The sequence below is a fragment of the Eptatretus burgeri genome, chromosome 2 (assembly GCF_056783735.1).
Source record: "Eptatretus burgeri isolate ZD-2024b chromosome 2, Ebu_testis_v1, whole genome shotgun sequence".
NCBI lineage: Eukaryota > Metazoa > Chordata > Myxini > Myxiniformes > Myxinidae > Eptatretus > Eptatretus burgeri.
This window is the reverse complement of record NC_140962.1, coordinates 141,547,959-141,572,613: the sequence shown is the minus strand read 5'-3', so window position 1 is coordinate 141,572,613 and position 24,655 is coordinate 141,547,959. Positions and strand designations below refer to the sequence as shown.

The 24,655-nt window shown below is 43.9% G+C and overlaps 1 protein-coding gene and 1 non-coding gene across 6 annotated transcripts in view; both read right to left on the bottom strand.

The window, feature by feature from the left end:
- LOC147033359 (uncharacterized) overlaps window positions 1-24,655 on the bottom strand; it is a 158,568-nt gene that overhangs the window by 106,398 nt on the left and 27,515 nt on the right. For 4 of the 5 annotated variants that reach the window (XM_085854042.1, XM_085853998.1, XM_085854016.1 and 1 more), the window contains 3 exons: window positions 18,621-18,680; window positions 15,268-15,426; window positions 11,584-11,634 (listed from right to left, as the gene is read on the bottom strand). In XM_085854042.1, the coding sequence (XP_085710168.1) occupies window positions 11,584-11,634; window positions 15,268-15,426; window positions 18,621-18,680 (270 nt within the window). Of the gene's footprint in view, window positions 1-11,583; window positions 11,635-11,777; window positions 14,441-15,267; window positions 15,427-18,620; window positions 18,681-24,655 lie in introns of those variants that run through there. The other variant, XM_085854024.1, reaches the window with a different exon arrangement.
- LOC147033360 (small nucleolar RNA SNORD36) lies at window positions 914-984 on the bottom strand. Its single transcript, XR_015055619.1, has one exon. It is a non-coding gene; the product is annotated as a small nucleolar RNA SNORD36 (small nucleolar RNA).

The following is a 24,655-nucleotide window of genomic DNA, read 5'->3' as shown; positions in this document are numbered from 1 at the left end:
GGAAAGCAGGCGGTCCCCGTTCCCCCCTCCCCCGGAAGAATGGCATTGCCACGGTGAACTTCACCCTGCAAGGGACAAAGAGAACTACCGTGACGGCGCGCGTCCCTAATTTGGCAGGAAACCGCTTCCTTTGAGAAGTTTCCCACATGTTCTGGAAGTTTCCCGCATGTTCTGGAAGGAGGGCGGGGCGAGAGCGGAGGGGCGGAGCGTGGGTAATAAAAAGGGTGCACGGAGCGTTTGCTCTCTCTCTCCCTGGAGTTGCTGGTGTGGTTGCTGCCGCTGGACGCAGCGTAAGGAGCTTTGCTGCTGCTGCCGGAGGTGCGTGGAGGTCTGGGCTCGTATCGGAGTCGGGAGCTTGGAGCTTGCAGTCGATGGAGAGTCCGGGCGTCGTGAAGGAGACGCAAGTTGGAGGCGCAGCCTTGCCTGCTGTGTCGGGCAAACCACGCGTTTGTGTGGAGAGAGCCGGAGAGAGCTCGCCTGCCACGCGGGAGGCCCGAGTTCAACCGCGGCTACGCTAGCTGTTGTGGGGACGGGACGTCGCGACTCACCCCATCAAGGCACCACGAGGGTGCAGGTCACCTGCAACGGTCTCGTGGGGCCCTTTCGGTCACCAAAGTCCCACGTTATAAAGGCCCACGGGCCCAGTCTGACTTCCTTGTCTGTGAGGGGGTCTTTTCCTTGTTTTTCTTTGAATGAATGTTGTGGCGCCGAGTCCCATAAGTAAAACCGTATAAGTGACTGCACAAAATAAACATAGTCGGTTGTAGTGTTTTTGATTTTTCCCAATAGCCAAGGAGACTGCTTAAGCAGTACCAACGCTCTGCACAGAGTATGGTCTCAATCTCTTCCTCTCCTCCTCCTTTAAAAAATATTATTGTCAAACCACTGCACTAAAGATATATCATCAAGTAACCATGGCGATAAAAAGTTTGATAATTAAAACATCATTGGTTGATTTCAGAGAAAGTTTTTCCATCAATCCAATATCGCTGCGAAACCATGTGACCTATGAAGTCATTGTTTTGAAACCCTTTTCCCCATGTGTTGTGAATGATATGTTTGAAGTTTTGTATCAATTGGTGAAATGGTTCCACAGAAAATTTTTTTTTTTAAGTTTTCATCCATTCCAAAATGGCTGCCAAACAATGTGAATGAAATATGATGTCATGTTTATCAAACTTTATTCCTCTTGGCTCACAGCTCTATAAGTGCCCATGGAAAATTCCCTCCTCGCATTTATAAGTGGCAGTTCTTGGGATCGACTAGCCATGAAAAATAGTTTGATAAAAATGACAAAATAGGATGGCATCGTCATTGGCATGGGCATTGTTCAGTACCGTACCCGGCTTAACTGCTCACAGTTATGTGGCAGCTCTAGTTTTCCTGATATTCGCTTCCGGTTGGCCATTATCAAGTTTCATCCAAATTCATCAGCAAAAATGGGGTTTCCTCCAGTTTTAATGCTGACTTAGACTATAAACAATGTTTCTCATGACAAGAATTTCCTCGACAATCCACAAACCTAACTGAATTGCTGCAGCTGGAAAGTATTGAATAAAGTAACATGGATATGTTATTTAATTTGCCTTCTTTATCACACTAAGTGGTGACTTTCAGCTCCTTCTTGAGCATTGACTTGTTTTTTTTAAAAAGATCATTCAATGAGATCCACCTGCAGAACACGGCAATGCTAGCGAACGTAAGGATTTTCATTAGCTGTCTGCTTTTAATGAGTACAAACTCACTTTTATAGTTTTAATGTTATTTGTTAAAAGGAACATGTTGTGTATTGTCGATTCTGGAATGGCTTTTTATACGTCTCTTGCAGGATGATAACATACAAAACGCTCTAACACACATCGTGCACTTATATGGGCGTTCAGAAACACAAAAGAACGCACAGCAATGGATTTTCATGTGATTCTGAAAGGATGACGAATGAGTGAATGCCTTGCCACAAACCGTACACTTAAAAGGGCACTTACCATTGTGCACTCTCACATGATAGTGATATTGCGAGGACCAAGTAAAAGATTTTCCACACAAGGAACACCTGTATGGACGCTCACCATTGTGAATCCTCAAATGGGAATGATAGTTTGATGACTGAATACAGCTTTTGCCGCATATTGAGCACCTGTAAGGACGCTCACCGTAATGAATCCTCAAATTATTGCGATAGTGCGACGTATTTAAAAACCCTTTCCCACAGACTGAACAACTGTAGGGCCGCTTGCTGTTGTGTCGTCTTGTGTGCTGGAGAAAAGATGACTGACTAAATACCATCCCACAATTTGTGCACTTGCATGAGCGTTCACCGACACGCATCTCTGAAACAACATTCAAACCGCCTTTGTCTGAAATATTGGGTGCTTGAATGGGAACAGACTCTTCATCACTCGTCCTCAGATGATGGTTTTCCATCTGTGTTGATATTTTTCTGAAGAGTGTGCAAGAACTCTTGGTGGAGGGAACTTTTATGTGCTCTTCTGGTCTCTCTGTGAAAGAGCAAGCCACAAAAGTAATTTTGTTTTTTCAAAACAGCAGCAAAATAAATCAATTAGATAAACATGGCATTTGGACAACCCTAAAAGTAAAATTTCCAAAGGCACCAACAGCAAGCTTTTGGGGTTAATGCTGAAACGAGAATCAAAGCAAGAACATCTTAAAGAAATACACTCATGTATTCTTGAACGCCAACTTAAACAAAAACTTGAATTTTAGTCTTAATGAAGGGACAAATCAAAATGCTTCCACAGGTCTGTCCATTGACCAGAGGTAAATTTTGGCATCACAATGTCACTTATGCCTAGTGTTGGCTTAATGGTTAGGGTGGTTGGCTTGGGATCCTAGGATCCTGAGTTCAAATCCCGCTCGGATGTTGAATCAACACCAGGTAGGGATGACTCTGCCTGTCATCCTTCCGAGGTCCGCAAAATGAGTGCCAGCTTGCTGGTATCCTGTGTCAGAGGGGCGACCAGTCCAGGATTGTGCCTAATAGCCCAGGAGACTGTTTAGGTAGCACCAACGCTCTGCACAGAGTATGGTCCCAATGGATGGATGGAATGTCATTTCACTCCGTGTTTTATTGGGTGATAACAATGTTCCTTGATCATGCCAAGCTCCTCCTTGGGTGCTATCAGGACAAATTTGGAATGTTTCTTGGATTACCAGCAGAAACAATCTGACTCATTTGGAAAGATAATATATTGTTACGGTTGTGGAAATTTGCAATACACCAGAAAGGTCCTCAGGTGAGATATAGCGATAAGTTCATGTGTAGTTAGCCCACACCCGTTGTTTAGAGGAAATATGTGTGATTAATTCAGGCTGCGATGCTTTAGTTAGCCGTTTTTCTTTTGCTGTGGTTATTTTGGTGCAACCACAACGCCAACCATCGCCACCAACCTCTCCACAACCAACATCTCAACAACCGCGCCATTCACACCATGATGCCACCTTCAAAAAACATTCCCCACCACCATCTTCGCCACCACCCATCTTACGAACGCCATCCTACATCCACCGCGTGGCCACGATCTCCACGGGACGGGTGAGGGACGCGGGATTGTGCACTGAAGGTTCTTGCGGGAGCCCGGGGGAGAGGTCTCCCGCCTGAATCTCCCGCCCGAATATCTCCCGCCTGAATCTCCAGCCTGATGGTCGTTGCGATTGGTGAGAAGGGGGAATGGTCGGGCAGCTCGCTCCCGATTGGTGGATGCGTGGTGTGACGCGATCAGGGAGGAGGAACGCCCCCCCTGTCAAGACCTTTCTCAAAACGCCTCGAAGAGCGGTGGAGCGAAGAACGGGGTGGAGCGACAGGGCGGAGCCCCACGCTACAAAAAGGGGCGGACGAGGACAGTTCAACGCGCGCTTGATCCCTTTGTACATGATGGTGTGGTGAGAGAGAGAGGAAGCTCCTGCTCGAGAGTTCCTGGTCGGAGGGTCAGTCGGAGTCAGTGCGGTTCCGAGAGTCCGCTGGTGGGAAGGAGCACGCTTGATCCCTTTGTACATGACGGCGTGGTGAGAGAGAGAGAGAGAGAGAGAGAGAGAGAGAGAGAGAGAGAGAGAGGGGGCGAGAGAGAGAGAGAGAGAGAGAGAGAGAGAGAGAGAGAGAGAGAGAGAGGAAGCTCCTGCTCGAGAGTTCCTGGTCGGAGTCGGTGCGGTCCCGAGACCCCGCTGGTGGACAGAGCGTCTGCCATTCCCCTCTCTCGGCCCCAAGTATCGACGGTTTCCCCCCCCCCGTCCGCACCGAGATAGCGCCGGAAACACCCGTTCGTTCCCCAAAACCCCGTCTGTGGCGTCGAGCGGCCAACACGTGCCGGCGCGAAGCATGAGCTCACTGACCACGCCGGAGGAGCTGAAAGCTGAGGGCGCGGGAGAAGGACTCGGTGCGCAAAAAGGGAAGTCGCCACTTTTGTTTCTTTGGGTTTTGTGTAAATGTGTGTGTGTGGCGCCAGTACGTCAAGTTTAGACCTGCATTAGTGCCAGTGTAATTATTATATTCGGTTGTAGCTCTGCGTTTCGTTCTTGCTTTTGTTCTTGCCTCTGTATACGTGCATGATTAATTGTTGCTGACTGGAAATACGTGCTTCCGTGTGTCGCGCATTAAATGTGGTTGTCCAATTGTTCCCCCGTTCGCTTCGTCCTTTCCTTTGTTGAATCTCCATCTTGCATCACGTAAGGGATTGATAGTGGGTTTAAAACACCCGGTAACTAATCTGAACCTCAAGGTCGACGATAACTCCGCTCGGTTATCCTTGTAGCACGGAACGAGCCGCTTAAGCGGTTCGTGTCCGGAGTCGACCTGTGGCGTGGTACAACCCCTCGGTAAGTTACCCTTGCGAGTACTTAGGTATATCGACTTTCGGCGATTCACTCTATTTCGCGCGGGTATTTTGTGGTGAGGTTAAACCCCCACCCGTGACTAGCTCCTTGGCAAATGTTCCAAGAGGGTCATGACTGAATTGTCCGTTCCGGTGGGCGACGCGGCCGATCACACGCCGGACGGGCCAGAATTCGTAACAATATTTTATATCCACTTGCATGCTGGCAGACAGGGCAACTGGCTTCGTGCTCCTTCCCAAAGTCTGACGGTTTGCAAGAGATAATGTGGGATCTTCACTGTCGATCAGTGCATGCACGACAAGAAGCAGTTTAAATCAAATGTGATGCTCCAGGAATATCCACTCAATCACACCCGATGAGCATGTGCTTTGTGCTTTCATTTTCTTCCAGTCTCCGTGATTGTTTCTCTCGTTTCCTCACCCCTCACCTCTCTAGAACTCTCGACAACTGTCAAACCTCTATAGATCCTTCTGAGGGCAGGGACAATGTTGCCTTTATGTTGCCCTAAATGGTGTCATGGTTTCTCATCAACAAATTTACAGAGATATTGCTGGGGGTTGGAGAATAAAAACTAGCACTTAGAGAGAATGGTCGAGGTCGTTCTTCAGGTTATGAAAGTTGTTGATGGTGGAGGATGGGGAAGTCATTGCTGGTGGTCATCGTTATTGAGGTCCTCAGAAAGTTGAGTCATGAAAGTCATTGTTGGAGGAGATTCTTGGCACAGGGGTCATCGTAATCACCGTCATGGTGACAATGTCCAAGATGAGGAGGAGATGAAAGCAAAGTTGACTCAAACAGGCTGGTGCCTGAGAAGCAGAGTGGCTGGTGTAGAAATCTGGGGGTCCATTCCATGGGCTGTGTGTCCTGACGCCCTTCTGGGATTGGGCAGACTTGCGGCTGCTGTGGAGTCACAATTGCCCACGTGTATAGATAGCCTCTCCATCCTGCCTTCGTGTGGGATTCTCCAAACTTCTCGCTATTATTTCTATTTTCTCTTAAAATTGTGAGTTGGACAGGCCATCGTGACAGGTTTCTGTGAAGTCGCTGATAGCATGATAGGGAAGTGGAAAGCATGAAATATTCTGCTGTTTCGAGGTGGAAATATCCGTTTGCTTTTATGAGAGGAAGGGTGAGGAGTGGGGGGAGGCTGGGGTGGGGGGAAGATCAAGACTTGTTTGATGCCTTAGGATTGGGAGGGGGATGGTGAAGACTTTGGGTTGGGAGCAAAGAAAAGCCTTTTTTTCTTCTTTTTCTAAAAGACTCTGTTTCCCTCCTAACAATAAGTAATTTTGTTTGGCCGTTCTGCAGGGTGTTTATGGCCTTGAAGTTAATTTGGGGTTCTTTAGTATTTGTCATTTTCATTGTAGTGAAGTTGTTCCTGCATCGTGTTTCGTGCCACCCTTTGATTATGAACAGATTTTTGTGTTAACAAACTTGGACGCAACTTCCTGACTGTGAATGTGTGAAAATGTTCAAAAATAAACAATTATCAGCCATCCAAGCCGGTATCGCAGGATCCCGTGTTTTCTGATATCCACTCGGTCAGTAAACACGCAGCAATTTTATGGCATTTTAACGCTATAAAATGATAATTTCAAACAAATGACCTCACGACACAGATGATGGCTAAGAAAGCAAAGTTGGGTGCCCAGGGAGATAGAAATGTCAGGAAAGATTGCCCTGATCTGTTGTTTGAGAATAAGAGTTTCTGACCATTGTCGTTTCTAATATTTCTCCCTTGATGTGGCCGAACCACAGGGCTTGTTACTCTCGCATCACACGTAGGACAGTGGTCTCTGTTTTCTCCTGTCTACTCTGTACTCCGACCCTCCCCAGAAACTCCAGGAAGCACACGCTCTTCTCGTAATCTCCTTCTGCTTAAACTTCCAAAATCCAAGCAGACTGTACACTTCAGCTCTTTTACTCCTCACTTCTCCCATCTCTGAAACCAACTTCCAGAAGCTGTTCTGTTTCATTATTCCCTCCAGGACTTTATCCAAGCAGTGCACCACCATCTTTTGTCATCCCCAATTCTGACCCATGAGCTTTATTTACCCCCAATAACCTTTCCTAACTCAACCATTTTACTTGCAAGTTTCAGTGTTTCCTCCCATCCTCTTTTATGCTCATTAAATCCTTTTATGTCTGTCCCAAAGTTATACCAAATATAAACTATATTGACAAAACTGCTGCAAAGAGGAACCCCTTTAGCAACCGGTCACCCGCTTCCCATCGAATGCAAAGTAGGATGGTCCAACATGATCACAAAACATATTTTTCAAGACGTTTTGATGTCTGATCAATTTCCTTTACTTCTGCTACTCCTCTCATGGAATGCTTCTGCTGTGATCTCAGCAATGATGGATGGGTTAAAGCTTTGAAGCAAGAGCTAAGGGCAATCTCATTCAACATGATTTAATTTTTGATATTGTCTGTCCTCCAGTACTGCTCCTGAGGCTACATGCCAATGAAACTCAGAACCTGCTGCTTAACTGCGTGTAGATAAAATCAATGCGTAAATTCAGCCACCATCAGCAGCATTATCTCTCCTGCTCTTCCACCGGAAACATCCACTTAACCAGACTCAGTGATGTAATGGTTGGAGCATCTGCTTCGAGTCTGTATGGTTGATGGTTCAAACCCAGGCCAAGTCATACCAAAGACTAAAAATGGTACTACTGTTTCCTCACTTCATATCCAGAATTTAACAGGACAATGCACTGACAATCTCCAAGGGTTGGTGTCAATGGGGAGGAAATTCCTCTTGAAGAAATGCCCCGCCGATTGCAGTGAGAAAAGCGGAGTCATTGTTGTGACGTCACTGGTACCCATAGGAAATAACGGCACGTCCCCCAAACTCAGTGACCAATGGTCGTGGGCGTGTGTGTGTGTGTGTTGTTTGTCATATGTGTGAGTGTCAGCTCCATTACAAACCTTAGATCTTGGGGAGGGAAAAAATGGCAGCACCACCTCTCCTGCTCTTCCCTTAGAAGTTGCTGTTTTATAAGACGGTGTCCCATGACAAGTCATCTTTTCTGGCTATAGGAATGACTTCTATGCTTCATTTGAAAATAATGTTTTCAACATTGTCGATTATTCAACTTTGTGCCATAGTTTCTCACCCATGTGACTGATGTACAAGCTTAAAGGTCCCCTGACATGAAAAATAAACTTGCTATTTATATATTAACTTGACCTTCCTAGTGAAGATATCACCCATGTTTTTTTAAAATCAAAAATGGGATAATTAGAGCAATATTTCGATCATTTCTGGAGCCTTTCACAACGTGCTTTGCCCTGCCCCTAAAAAAAATGGACTTCAGCGAATCGCAGCGTGACGTCACATACAGAAACTCGCACAGAGTGGATTGACTCGGGAGTCGAGATGTCGCGCGCCTTATAAAGTATGTACAAATGCATTTTGCACGTTAGTGCAATCTCTGTGATCGTCTTAATTCCAGTGATTGTTTCGCGAAAGTTTAAAATAGTTTTAGCCGTACTTTCGAAAATGCCTGCAAGATGTATCGTAGCATAATGCAGCAATACAAGCAAAGACAGTGTAAGCCTTCATGTATTTCCGAAAGATGATAATCGTCGGAGAATATGGACATCTAAAGTGAAGTTGACGAGGCGAAACTGGAAAGGCCCCAGCGACACGAGCGTCATTTGCACTGCTCACTTCAAAGACGGTGACTTTGAGCACGGGCTGTTTTCATCCCTCTATTCATCCCAACCCCTCATTCCTCACACACAGAGACAAGAAATTCTGCTTCTGAGCCGTGTCTGCACAACAATCACGAGGCAATTATTTATCCCTTTACTTCCTTGTCGTAGTAGTATACAAATCCAATACATGTATGCACAATAAAGGGCTTTACCATGTCCACAAAATATAAAATTTGCCTGTTTAACCTTTCCATTAAAAAAAAAAAATTACAGGGACATACAAGTAAAATACTAACCATTAATATTGCATCATTTCAAGGCGCAAGGAGATAATTTTAAAATCAAACAATGTAAAAAAACCTGCATCCACATTTTGTAGCTTATTGAATTGTTCGTTGAAACCAGCCTGCTGGGATAGGTACGATTCCACATACATGCAAGCCAGGTATGGCTGCACTCGACATACATGGGTTTATTCTAAAGTGAAGGTACTGCTTCCATTGGTATGCTATTCATTAACATTTAGCCAAAATGCAGTAATAAAAGAAAAGGGGAAAAAATGTTTGCACAACTATGAAAGACAAATTTATCTGTCCTATTACATGGCCTCATAGCCTCGGGACTCTTACGCATTGACTTATACATTGTGTGCATGCTAATACAAGTTACTTGTCAACTCTAGAGTCTAGACTAGTCCGATAAATCCGTCGTCCGTCCGACTAGTCCGATAAATCTGACGTGCTGTAGCTTTATTTTATTATTCTCTTTTCTTCATTGTTTTCTATTGGCGCTACATGACGACAGAAGGAATAAAATAAATAAAAATGCAACAGAACGTCAGATTTATCGGACTACTCGAGACAATTGTGTCACAAGGTGTGTTCTGCACACAAGTTTTCATCGTATCCGGACAGCGAGATTGCTTCGTCTTATGCGCGGAGAGATACGGCCGATGACATGCGCCGGCCTTGTTTGTGATTAATTCGCCGTGAAGCAACATGTCCGCTGCGCTGCGCTGTTCACGTCACCTCACTAAAATATTTCCGATATCGAGCAGTATGCAAGTCGAATTTACATTATTGAATTACGAAAAGGATTTAGTCTAACCAGTTGTTATTTCCGAGTCTTCCTTCGATGTCCTCCCGATCATCATGAACGCCGGGAATTTCATCGCCATTTTTCTCTGCTTGTCCTGCTTCGTGCTCGAACTGCTAAGGCCGTACTTCATTTCCAGCTGCCTGAACTTCACCTCCCGCGACTATGTTATCCGACAATTCTCCATGTGATTCAGACCAAAATCCTTCATTTCTCTCACACTCACTGTCGTTACTAGACAAATCAAAGTCCATGCCATCCATTATTCAAAACCAAATGTTCGATTTTTTAAAAGCAGAAACGAATGAAGCGTTTGAGTCGATCAATCAAATGTGGAAACACACAGGAAGCCAATAGAATCACATAGACCACCAACCCGAGTAATTTACGTGCAGCCTTTGACATACTGTACGTGATGTCATGTGGGTTACTACACCCCTTTCAGGAGAATTTTTAGGGGCGTTCCCGAAGACGTTTGTTTTTTTAATTTTACATTTTACAGAATGAGTATTGTGAAAAAAACATCGTCAGATTTGAAATCACGATGAAAAAAACTCCTCTTGGACATATAAAAATGAAATTTAAGTACTTTTGCACGTCAGGGGACCTTTAATCTGTATTTTGTTTCTTTAAAAACTAAAATTCACTTGCAATGATAGCAGAGCAACATAATTAATGGTGTGCTCCTCAAAATGGTTCTCCAATAAGATATACGAGTGGTAACGACTTTCTTTGGATAGCATTAGTTATTGTGTGCTCTACCTCTTAAAGCTGGTGTGCTGTGATCTATTGTTTTGGGTTGACACTAAATGTTTCCCTATAAAATTCTCCGTGCCATTATGCTGATGACTCCACCCTGTTAAATCGCTGTCTCATGCATGGCCCATGGTGCTGATGATGTGATGTGACCAAAGGAGACATTCTGTAGCAGCATTCCTGTCTTCAGATTTTGAGGGGGGAAAGGCAGGGTGGAAAGGCAGGGTGGAAGGAAGGGAAAGGAGGGGGTTGGTAAGTCTTTTGAAGATTATTTGGAACATGTCTCTCAATAATATAGTTTGTCCAATAATATTGATTTGTCCCTCATTGGAAAAGAGATGGCGATTGACACCAGTTTACTTTGGTGGACAATCCCCCGGATAATAGTCGGCTTTGTACCTCTTGCACTTTGGCATTCACAACAGAACCAAATCTACTAGGAGCAGCGCACAGCTCATTACAATGCACACAGACTTCCTCTGAAGAGGGTCCAAGGATGATGCCTCCCCACTCTGGGCTGGAACATTTATGATTTTGCTCCACTTGTGGTTGCTTCCAAGGCATTTTCAGTTTATGGCATCTCTCAGAAGTCTGACTTTCAGGACACGTTTTTCATACACTCGATGTAGGGTGGTGCCCTTTCAATTCTTCACTGTCGATCTTCTCATCAGGCTCTAACAAATCTCTCATTCTATAAGAATATCCGCAGACCTCTAAGAGAGATGGATTCTTTAAAAAAAAGAAAAACCCAACCATTCGTTACACTCCCAAAGTCCAATTGAGACGCTCACCTACATCCTCCTTCATAACACCTTTCTTTCACCTGTGGACCTGCCACCTGTTTGTTGGACTGCGTTTATAAAGTACTCCATTCCTTTTATGATCATATTGCCCATTGATTGACACAGTTTTTTGCAGACACACACCCGCAACAATTTGTCGTTTTGTTCTTCTACAAGCCTTAGATTTTGTCGAGGATTGGAAAAACTGGTCTGTGGACTCACAACACCTTTAATAGTTATTCTGTTTCTTCTTATTTTGGGGATGTTCGATTGATGGTGATGTAGCGCGTGATTGGATAATGACAGTTATTGTTGAATGAACACTAAAAAGTAGGTTTCCACGCAATTACATTTCATGTTTGATGCTTGAGCATCGACAAAGGTATTCCCTCATGCACTCTTTGGTTCAACAGAGCAAACAGGAAACATCTCGTACCTTCTTTAACATCCATGAGTTCCAAAGATCCAGGCTCAATTTTCACCATTCCTGAAGAAGACAATTTAATTACGATTACAGACAACTTTAAGATTTTTTTTTAACACAGGAGGTGTCAAGACAGCAGAAGAGCGAAATTACAGGTAGAACAGGATCAACTGAAGTGGACTGAATGGGAAGAAGAGAGCACGTACATGCACTGTAGCATGAGGAGAGGAGTTGCAGACGAAAGGGGTACAAGATCTCGGAGGATGCATCAAAACACAGAAGTACAAATGGGAGATACGACAAGGTGGTTGTGAACAACAGGCACTTGAAGGCCTGGAAGGAAAAAGCATGAGATAACATTATGTGGAAGATTATTCAGCAGGTGAGATAAGAGGGGCAGAAAAGAACGGAAGAGGGTGTTCGACTCATACACTGGTGAAAGGCAAATACACTGAGGGCTTCTGTTTGAATATGTGCTACTTGGGAGGGCAGGGGTTGAAGGAAGAGGCAACAGGGTGAGAGGAGCAAGACAAGAAGAAAGCAAGTCTGAGACTGCAAGTCCACAAACCTGTCTACAGTGGGAAAGAAGCAGACAGTAAGACAACCTCCTGCCATAAACTAAGGAGAGCGAGGGTTTTAAACTCCAAGAGTCAAAGTGGGAAGACAGGAAGCATCAGCTGCGGCTATTCGATGTTCCAAAAACATCCAACTTGCACATCATTTATGGATTTAAAAAAAAAAAGGTGAATTGCACAAAATGTCCTTTTATCTCTTCCATCAATGCCACCTCTTCTCAATTTCTTTTATTTCCTTGTAGTGCTGAACGAGTGCCCGATCCCAACTTCAAATGTTGCGTGCACAGTCAGTGTGGCTGAGAGACGCGCGTGACCGGAGAATGATTTTAGATCAGGTGGAGGGGGCAGTGTGAGAACGATCGTGCTTTGTGAACTTTAATTTTAACCGAAGTAACAGAGATAAAGTACAACAGGGACCAATTATAATCAGTCTGATGAGTTGGTGGAATCATCGAGATGCTTCCATAATGCCGGATTAATGGTGAAAGTGTGTGAGGGATGGCTTTAGGAAAGAGCGAGTCAGAGTTGGAATGCAGGCACGTAGCTGACACCAAGGATGGCTCGAGTTACATGAAGGCAAAAAAAAAAGAAACAACAAAGATGATCGAGTGCAAGGGCCTGCATGAAATTAACCTGAGGTTTCAATCAGATTGTGACAGGTAGTAGTAGTAGTAATCGTTATTTAATGAGGATTACATGTTTAGTCATGGTACTCAACAAAACATGAATATAATTCCAAAGAAAAAAACAAAAAAAATCAATAGCATAAGATAAAATAAAACAAGAAAGCATCATCACAATAATAATTTTAAAATAATCATGTTATTTATATAGCGCCTTTTGCCTCCGGATACAAGGCGTTGAGATGAGGATAATACAACAAAGATACGTAATATCATGTACGAGGTAGGTCAATATAAGTGTTCAAAGCAGGAGCTGAAAGTCAAGCAGAAGGGTTTGGTGGGAGTAATTTTCTTGTGAGAATCCGGTGGCCCTGATGTCAGAGTACATGTCTCAGAACATCGATGAAGCCGCGAGAATCCAATTCATATATTCCAAGCCTGCACCAAACATCCCTTCAGTGAAAGTTAATCTGCAGAGTCAAACATCTTTCTTGCCTGGGCTGGGCGAACCTCTGCGCTGACGCTCACTTGCATCCCAGGATTCTCCCTGTGTTTTCACCATTACAGCACAAAGTGCACCATCCCTTGGCTGGATGGGAAGTGGATGTGCTGTCTGCTTGTATTATCTGGTGGGCATTGAAGAACCGAGTCTTTCGCCGGAACCCCGACTTCCAAAACAAGCTGAACAACAATCGGCCTGGCCAGCCACTTCATCAAAACACTTGAGCCAAAATTATCTCACAAGATGGAATTAGTTGGGCCATTAAAGTAGTAGTCAAAGGGAAATGAAAATACACATGTGGAAAGTGCTACAAAACTGTTGGGTTTCGGTGAGCTGCAGAGTGTGACTGAGTGGAGTACAGAGAGAGGTACTGTGTTTGTAAAATTGTGGGAAGAATAAAGAGACTCAGAACGAAGACAATTTTATAACATAGTGCCAATAGTTGAGGTTTTACTAAATAAATAATTTGATGATCATTTATTCCTTCACATGATAGGCAAACCGGTTAACAAGTAGGTAAATCCACTTCATGAAATGATTGACTTCATAAGACCTATGGGTGGTTACAAGTTGGCGGAACCACTTCAAAACCCGACAGAATGACAGTAGCCGTGAGGGTCGTACGCTAAAATGGTCTGCATCTCGGTCTGCATCACTGGTCGATTCATTCCCGTCATATCTTTAAATGCTGCCATTCTTCTGTCCCTCAATAGTACTCTGTTGTTGTGCTGCATCACGACTTCTTCCTGTTTCTGGTCACTACCCGTTTAAGTGCACTCGTTACCAACATGAAGGCAAGATATCACTGGCATCCTGAGCAAATTCCAAATTCCTGCTCCCACCGACGGGGGGGGGGGGGGGTGAAACTTGGTGGATGAGTTGGGGACAAGAACAGGATGATGAGATCTTGGTTAAGGTCTGGATGCAGATCCGGTCTATCAGTGGGATATAAAACAAACTGTTCAGTCTGGTGGAGGTATGCGCTCTGAGTGCCGTTCCAATTATTTATTTGACTCTTTTTGTCAGACAAATTATTTGATGGCAACATCTACGTGTAAAATTATTTCCTCACTCGCGACTTCCACCTTTCCATTGTGCTGACGTCCATGAACATGGCATTGCTGGCGATTAAAAGTAAATTAATGAGTGCTCTGTTTACTTTCTCATCAGTTAAATGTACTTTGGTAAAAACAACCTGGGTATTGTTGTTTGGAATGAATTTTTATATGTCTCTTACAAGATGATGATGTATTAAATGCTTTAACACACACGGTGCACTTGTATGGACGTTCATTGCTGTGTGTTCTTAAGTGCCGCTGAAGACCCGAAGACTGATGAAAACTTTTGCCACAAACAGAGCACTGAAAAGCACGCTCTTCCTGATGGATTTTCAAGTGCCTGCGATAATTAGAAGATTGAATAAAATTCTTTCCACAAGTTGTGCATTCATAAGGACGAACTCCACTGTGGATTCTCATGTGATCCCGGAAGGACGACAAGTGACTGAACACCTTCTCGCAAACAGTACACTTGTAAGGGCGCTCACCATTGTGATCCCTCACATGATTGTTGTATTGCGAGGACCAAGCAAAACCTTTTCCACATAATGTACACCAGTATGGGCGCTCGCCCGTATGAACCCTCAAGTGAGTGCGATAGCTTGATGACCAAGCAAAACCTTTGCCACATGTCGAACATTTGTAGGGAAGCTCACCATTATGAATCCTCAAATGGGAGCGGTAGTATGCCGGTTGAACAAAACCTTTTCCACAGGTTGAGCACCTGTACGGACGGTCAATGTTATGAATCTTCAAATGAGTGCGGTACTTGGAGGGCTTAATGAACCCTTTTCCACAGACAGAACACCTGTATGGGTACTCGCTTCTGTGGACATTCATGTGTCGGAGACAAGATGATGACCGAGCGAATACCTTTTCACAAACTGTGCACTTGTATGAACGCACACCAATACAGATGTCTGAAAGAATACTCAAACTGCTTTTGTCGAATGAAATATCGGAGGCCTGCATGGAAGCGTGCTCTTGATCACTCGACCCCTGGTGATGATTTTCCCTGCGCAGCTCCTTCGATGTTTCTGTGAAGTGTGTGCAAGAACTCGTGGTGGAGAGAATGTTTCTGGACTCCTCTGGTATCTCTGCAAACAAAAAACAAACAACCAAAAATCAAACCACAAAGGAGAACGTTATTTTTACTTTTTCATTAAAAAACAAGATAAATAAGCACACCATTTGCACAAACCAAAATGACCCATTTAACCACGAAAAGCAAACTTTGCCAAGGTTGAACAAAACAAAGTCCTTCATAAAGAATTTGAGGTCAAGAATGAGAAAATAATAGCATCGATGACATTCTCAAAACATCCTGTAGGCTCGTGGAGGAGCGAGAACACTGAATGGATCAGGATGCAACAGAGCAAAAAGAACAGCAGAGAGGGGGGAGGTGTGGGATACACACCGCCAACAAGATTGAAGGATAAAAGAAGTGAATACTTCGATATCGCGCGGCTGGGGGCAGTAAAGTCTAGGTTAAGAATGATGAAACAATTTTGCAGTTATAAAATTTAAATGTAGACACAGTAAATTAGCATGCATGATGGGAAGAGTTGTGACGTTGGACAATTTCTATTTATAGCTCTCAGATCAAAGGGACGTACAAGGCCATAAGTGTGACAGAAGACGCGACAGAAGACACAGGACAGAATAGCGAATTAGATAACAGCGCGATGTCGCCGTGCTATAAAAATAGAGGGAGACATGAAGAAACTAGAGGGGGACCACTCGGGAGAGTGCAAAACCTCCGCCGCCAATACTGCTGGGTCACTCAAGTGAACCTTATATCTTATTTATTAAATGTGATGTCAACAGTGCTGACAGTTATAGTTCTTTTCTCCAACATTTTTTTTTTGGGGGGGGGGGGGGGTGGGAAATCACTTAAAACATGTAAAAATGAAAAAAAAAAAAAAAAAAAAAAAATCGAAATTTTGTTGAAAAAAGTTGCAAAAAAATTTTTTTCTCTAAAAATTTTTTGGGGGGGTTGGAAATCACTTAAAACATGTAGAAATGCAAAAAAAAAATTTCGCAAACAATTTTTTGGGGGGTTGGAAATCACTTAAAATATGTAGAAATGCAAAAAAAAAAAATTTTTCCTTTTTTTGGGGGGGGTAATTTTTTTTGGGGGGTTGAAATCACTTAAAACATGTAAAAATGCAAAAAAAAAAAAATTTTTCTCAAACAATTTTTGGGGGTTGGAAATCACAAAATATGTAGAAATGCAAAAAAAAAATTTCTCTAACAATTTTTTCTTGAGGGGTAACATTTTTTGGGGGGTTGGAAATCACTTAAAACATGTAGAAATGCAAAAAAAAATTCTATTTTTTTTGGGGGGGGGTAATTTTTTTTTGGGGGGGGGGGTGGGAAATCACTTAAAACATGTAGAAATGCAAAAAAAAATTCTATTTTTTGGGGGGGGGTAATTTTTTTTGGGGGGGGGGGGGTTGGAAATCACTTAAAACATGTAGAAATGCAAAAAAAAATTTTTTTCTTTAACTTTTTTGGGGGGGGGGACCAAGTCCAAAATTTAATGGCATTATCCTTGGACCATACCTAACCCCCCCACCAAGTTTCGTCGAAATCCAGCGAGGAGTTTTTCCGTAATACTGTTCACAAACAAACAAACAAACAGAAAGGGGTGAAAACAGTAACCTCCATCCATCTTCGAAGATGGCGGAGGTTAATAAGGAAAGCAGGGTAAGGGAGGATGCACTAGGTGGACAAGGTGGATTCAGAAGCAAACTCTCAGAAAGGAAAAACTGGAAATTTAGGAGGTGGCCTTGGGGCTGAGGGGAAAGGGGGGGGCGTGGGGGTAAACCGGGATGGAAAAGATCATGGTTTCAGATGGTGGGGGGGGGGTGATCTGAGATGCCCCCCAGCTCAAAATTCATAGACTGTCTCAGCCAAAGCCCCATGCTCAACAGTATCACCGTGCCTAAGGTGGGATTCTGACTTAGAGGCGTTCAGCCATAATCCCTCAGAGGGTAGTTTTGCGCCACTGGCTGCTCAGATATCTGCGTGCACCTGGTGTCTGAACCCGTGATTCCTCTCGTAGCGAGCGTGGTTGCTGCCCCGGCGACAAAAGCATCAGTAGGGTAAAAGTAACCCGTCCATAATGGTCTAAATACAGATGACGTTGCTGTTAGTGGGTGAACAATCTAACACTTGGCAAATTCTGCTTCGCAATGATAGGAAGAGCCGATATTGAAGGATCAAAAAGCAACATCACTGTGGATGTTTGGCACCTCTTGCTTAAAACCCAAAAAGATTGTGAGGCCATGCTTTCACGGTCTATATTTGTACTGAAACTCAAGATCAAGAGAGCTTTCGCCCTTCTGCTCCACCGGGGGGTGTCTGTCCTTGCTGAGTTCGCATTAGGACTGCTACATTACCGTTTGACAGGCGTACTGCTCCTGTCAAACTCCCCGCCTGGAGCTGTCCCAGGAGTGGGTCACATGAGTTGCACACAGACGGGCACGCACAGCCAACCGACGGGCTTCGCACCAGAACGTGAAACGCAGGAACCCCCCCCCCCTCCAAAAACACCCTGACCAGGTGGCCAGCACTCCCCATCTCACTGGGTTAGTAAAGGCAGCCTTTAAAGCAGCCTTGGCAATGACAAGAAAATGAAAAGGGGAGTTGTAAGAACAAGTAATCAGAAATAAGTAAAAAAAACTATTGATGAAGAGGGAATTTAAATGAAAAAAAATAAAAAAATAAAAAAAGATTAGAGAAGCTGTCAGCAGAGTTTTTGGACAGGATTTGTTGAGATGTTCCAAACTTTTGGTATAAAAGAAATCTTTTCTCATGGAAAAGCAAGAAGACAGAGCAGGGAGATGACATATTGACAGTGGGGTAAAAGGCAGACACCAAGCAAGGGAATGAACAAACTTGCAAAGGAAGAGGGAGGAAGGAGGAAACACAGTTACCTGCAAGTAAAGGGTTGGGTTAAGGGAAAGTAGAGGTAGAAAATATTCATGACACCCATCTCCTGTTTAAAATAAAATACTGTCTGCATTAACTAATCAACTTAAGTGTTCATGAAGTGTTGGATATAAATATACGAGGATGCAACGAAGAACTTATGAGAAGATTAACCTTTCATATTCCTCGGGTTTACGAGTGTGAAATTTATAAGGATCGATCAAACGGATCGATGGCTAATTTCCAAACACGTGCACTCCAGGCTGGAGCATCCGCAAAGGGATTCAGTTGAACCTCGACAACGAGCTATTCCACAAATATTATTGTTTACAAAGAAGCATCAAGTAACTAGTACCTTCTTTCACATCTCCATGGTCCAAGGATCCAGGCTCAATTTTCACTGTTAGCACCATTCCTGGAGAAAGAAAACAGCAAATATAGATGGAAACTTTTGATATGATAAAGTGACGACCACCCTCAGTAGTCTCAGAAAACAAACATAAGTTAGTTCTTAAGTATCTGTTTCGTTAAGCGTATCGTACTCCGTGTGAATAGACATGCATTGCGTTTGTAATAGATACACGTCCACCTTCTCTCAGAGTTTTTCGAACTCCAGCCTCCCATCTCGTTACATGTACTCTTCCCTGCATCTGTCTTCTGTCTCACCCCTTCCCCTCCTTTGCAAACTGAACTTTCACCCTCAGTAACACCGGGTTAAGCAAAGTACTCCAATTCCAGGAAAGATCGGATCGTAAGGCATACACGCCCAATGCCCAATTGGCCCGAGATGTCCACGCAAATTTGCGAATGACAAAGAATATGGAGGACTGCACCCAATCGGTCAGAGGCACCGATGCCAATTTGTGAATCAGGAATGCCTGAAGACGTGGTTACGTGTTCGCTCACTGGTGGATGGGTTTCTCCTGGGGTGATCGTTGTGTTTGCTTGCCTGGCGTTTCTCGGTCTCAATCATCGCTTCGTGCTGTGCTGTTCTGGACACAGACTTGGTGCGGACATGGAGGAGTGCGGTGGAGCAGCACATGTCAATGCACCTGGGTCTCCTGGAGAGAACCTCACGGCCTTTGGAGGGTGGTGCCCGAGGGACTGAGCATCTCTGTAAGCAATGTCCATCTGTACGTCACGTAACTCCTCCTGAACTGCTGATCACACCCCATTCAGAATGATACCGAACAAATCGTCTAGTTTGAGAGGTTTGCACAAATGCAAAATTTTTCACTTCACCCCTTGGGGTGGGGAATTTCACCAAAACCCCATGGCAATATTCTGAGTTGTGTCCCATTTTCACCTCGGCAGAGCTGGACGGGGTATTTCCCCACAAAAGCGAAGCAAAAAAATTAATCTTTTTTGATGTTTTCAAAAAATTAATTTTGAAACAACACGATCTCTATTTCGAAGATTTTCGAACACAGAGCCTTGTATACAATGCAAACAACGTGCTGGGAAAAGTGATAATTCGTCATTACCTCGTTCATTGACGGCTTTGTGAATTGCGAATGCAACAATTGACTCGTCGTGTCATCGTGAGCAGGGTGGGTCACGTGAATGGAGCATTATCAATTGTACAGTTTATTTAATTGCAACCAAGATAAAAAGCATTTGCTTACAAGCAAAAGATGCCGAAGCGCACAAGAAAGCTGCTGACAGCGAGAAAAGAGAAAAACGTTCTAGTTGGCCAGCCAACATGGAATAGTACACTTTTTGGGGCATCGCGTGTTAATATCAGGCATCCATGCCAGATCAATGAGTCATAGGATAAAGAAAAAGGTGTGGGTGGATGCCACCCTGAATTCTCAATTTTAGGTCATTTTCAAGGTCATAAAGGTAAAAATTGCAAAAAAATGACAAAATGATCATTTTCCTTTATTTAGGCAGGATTAAAACATTTTTGATGCCAATATCTTGATGCATTCATCTGTTTCATGTTTTCATACACAGACAATAAAAAAACATCATGTAAACTTTTGAATTTATATAAATGCACAACACAATGTGACGTAAAACTGCAGTTTCGAAATGCAGTCGTCCGAGTACCTATTATGGTAATCAAGTTTCTCACTGGCAGTGAACCAAGCTGAGAAATTGAAATGTTATGTCTTCGGTTACTGTAGATTAGTTCAACAACAATTTCAATGTGGCTAAAATGTACTATGTGCATGTTTTATAGAAAATCTCTTGCCCAGCTGGGTTACAACATTCTACCGCATCACAGCCACATGCAGAAGTGCACTTCAGTTCTTTTTTAAAACCGAGCTGTTAGGCATTTGGATTTGCACCCACAGGTCATCAGCTGAAGGCAGGCATCTGGAATTGGGGGCAGCCTTGTCCAGATAGGTACCAGGCAAGTCTTCTCCTTCACCCAGGCAGCGTTGTCCACAGGGGATGGTATCCTGATGCATTCTCGATCTGCTTGCAACCAGATCTTTGCTTGGTAATTGGCACGTTTACTGTGCAGATCCAGGGCATCTCTGGTCGGAGGCAACAAATCAAGGCCCTTCTTGGCTTTACCAAACACATGGAATCTGACTTGATCCACACTTGGCCGTGCAGGAACGCCATACAGATGACATACAAACTGCTAAACTTGGGCGAGTTCTCCATCGCGACCAATTCCACTGACTCGGAGTGGCTGACTCTGGAAAGTTTTCCAGCAGGTCTTTCCACAAAGACCAATGTGCTTTGGTGTCAACTTCCGTTTATGGGACACCCCATAAACAATGTCTTGGGAAATACTGCACACAGTCCATTTGATGGTATCGTCTTCATCTGTCTCCTCATAAAGGTTATTGATGCCCCCAAAGAGCAAGCGAAGGAACATATACAAGCTCTCTGGGATCACTTGATCAACATGCTCTTGATCAAGTCCATGCCATGTGCTCGAGTGTCCTGGTGTGTCGAGCAGATCCTGCCCGACTCTGAGGGCAACGTGCACCATCTCTTGAAAGATGTTGCCTTGTGCAAACTTGAGTGTTCCACAGTCTTCATCTTCAGTTGATTTCGATTCTAATGAGAACATTCTATGCTCTATGGATTTGGTCAGTGTTCTGGAGATCAAGAAATCTGACTTGTCACCGAGGTACATCAGCAGTGATCCCCTGGATAGAGGTTTCACATAACTGGCCTTTGGTCCAACGAGCTCTTGAACCACTTCATCGAAAGTTGTTCTCCTGGACTGGTATTTTGGTGGTACACATTTGCCCATTTCACTGCTCATCCTCTCGTATCTGTCATATACGTCACTCATGTCATACATGTGACCACGAGACAAACCTACACACAAGTCTCTGCATATCATCATCCATGCACTCATCCTCCACTGGCTGTTGTGATTCCCTGGCTGATCCTGGTCTTGCAGAGTGTCTTTCAAAGGATACCAAACAAGCAACATGATAGCAACCTTCAACTGCTATCAGGTCATTGACTCATGACAATCTTGAACTCATCACCAGGTGAAGTTTGGAATGCTCAATCAATTCTGCAGACTTCTCTAGAGTTTCCACCCTGTGAACTTTTATTTTGCCCTCTTCTTGGCAAAACATGCATCGGGACCAATTCATTTCTCGTTGGGTGCTTCGTCGGGTGGGTACTGAAGTAGTGCTGGAGCATTGATCAAGACCATGATGGGATGCTAGCTGTGCTGATGACTGGTGCTGTTTCTTTAATCTGCTTAGCTTGCTTTCAGAGGATGTCTACATTGGTGGTGTCACCCAGTTTTTGCCTCTGATCAGCGACTGTCCTTGTTCTGTTTTTTTCCTTCTGTGGATGCTGTGCAGAGGTCACCTGAACTGCTCTGACAAAAAAGGCATGAGAGCTTGTCTGTATCTTTGCGCTCTCTTTTACACTTGATAATTGATACAGGGTCCATGGGTGGCTACTATACTACTGCTTTCAAACTGTGGAAGTGTCTAGCGATCTGAAAATACAGTGTACACAGTGATTATAACCATGTAACATCGATCAACAAGAACACCTAGCACACTGCTATATACACTACATCTGGTACATATTTGGCAGGAAGCCTGCCTATCTCCAACTGGAAAGAAAATAACAACATGTTAATGGTGTGCAAGTTCTGGTAGTACTGAGAACAAAGTGACATTGGACATGGTAAAATACCCACAAGAATATAACAGAAAAATGGCAATGTTTGCCTTTCATTCTCTTAAAACTCTATAAATGAAGGTATATTTTCAGTTGAACCATTCACAATGCAAAAATACACTTGCTACAATATACAAGCTTTGGTTTTATTGATATGTTCAATAAAATAGGCACCGGTTTCATCAAAATAGGTAAAACCCCAAAAATCGACCGGCAATGACCTTTGGTGACCTTCAAAATGACCTTGAAATTGAAATTTGGAGATGGCATCCAGCCACATTCCTTTTACCTTGCCACAGTGGAATGAACCAACATGGATGCCTGCTATTAACAAGCGATGCCGCAAAAAAAAATTCTAGGGGACTTTTCGATTTTTGGCTGGTCTACACAAAAAAAAGCACAGAAATTGAAAAACAAGTACGAATGAGTCAGGAAATGAATGTAGAGTGTCACAGATCGACAAGATCTACAGAAACTGAAGAAAAGGGATGACAAAGGCGGGAAATTCATTCTCGGCAGAGAGGAGGACATTAAAAGGACATTCACATCGTGGCCAACACGATAGAGCAAAAGTAGAGTTGCATGAAGAAGCTACACCAATACCACTTCCACAAACACACTTGGCTGGACAAAAGGATGGCACCTGTTCATGGTGCGAAGCAAAATATTTTCTGAGGGAAAGAACATCTGCAGGTACATTCACAAAATGCTGTCACGGGGGAAAAGCCATCCTCAATAATCTTAACAATAAATCAAGGTTGTGACGCTGTAGCTATGTCAGCAATATTCACTCATCGATTGGTTACAGCACTGACCAATTGGATGTGCCCGATTTCCCTTCACCCAATTGGTCACAACAATGACCAATTGGATCTACCCATTGTTCCCTTCACACATCGATTGGTCGTGGCGTGACATTGACCAATTGGACGTGCCTGTTTCTCCAATAACTCGTCGTCGAGTGGTCATGGCACTGACCAATTGGGTGTGACCATTTTTCCCAGCATCGTTAATCATGTCTAATCTAATTATCGCATCTATCCGCGTCAGCAAACAAAGGTCCTTTGAGAACTCTAGGTGGTGCGGTAAATTACATGTTTTCCTTTCCTTGTGTTACCTCACCTCTCACAACGGTGATTACAGTGTGGAGTCTTTATTCACACGCTTACCTAACCTCGTGACTCATCTTGGTGATTACGATATTTGGTGCTATCCTTGACAACTTTACGTTTCTTTGACTCCCTGGATACTAAGTAGCCATCCATGTTCGGTGGGCTGACACGGATACTCCCGCCCAAAGGGCGTGGGTGCCCGCTGGTCTAAAAAATAAAATTTGTCATCCATCTGTCTGTCTGTTCGCATTTTTTGCAAAGACTGCTGGGCTGACAACTACCAAATTTGGCACAAAGACCAAATCCGGACTGGAGATTATCCTCAGGGTATGTCATCCACCACCTCAGCCTTGAAAGACACTGAAGACCCCAAAGACCCTTGACAGTTTAGATCCCGAAGACCCCTTGCAACCTCAAAGACCTTTTATACCTCCAATACCCTGAAGAACCCAAAGACCTCACCCCTCAAAGATGCTTTGGACCCTGAAGAGCCGTAAGACCCTAAAGACCCCCTCCCCCCAAAGACTCTCAATACCCCTTACACACTTCAGACAGATTAAGGAAAAGGAAAGTCCAAAGGAAGTGGGAGTCCGAAGGAAAGGAGGTGGGGTCGGAGAAGGAAGGGGAAGGGGTGGCGTGGGAGTCCGGAGGGAAGGGGTTGGCGTTGGAGAAGGGAGGGGGAGGGGTGGGAGGCGAGACCCAGTGTTGCCCGGCACATTATCTTTTTTTCAACCGAGTACCTCGATAGAGTATGTACAATTAAAATGCGAGTGAGTCAACACAGTATGTATGGTACAATTAGAACGCGAGGACATCCAGAAAATCCGAACAATATAACCACACAAAACAAGGCCTGGTGAAGGTTTGCAATCTTTGATTGCTCTTTCTCATTTATTATGTTTCTTGCTTTTCCATGAGCCTTGCTCTTGTAGGAAAAAATAAATACATAAAAAGAGAAAGTCTGGTGATGGTAGATCGTACCAGAAAGTGAGTGGAACGGCAGCAGCTCTTTTCAACCACCAAGGTTCCTCGGAAGAGTAATTTATTTGATCAAATTGATGAAACAGGTTTTGAAGCACAAACCACACGTTTGGAGCTTGGGTATCAACAAGAGTATTCATTCATACATGCTCACTTTAAAACAAACCCATTTCGCAAA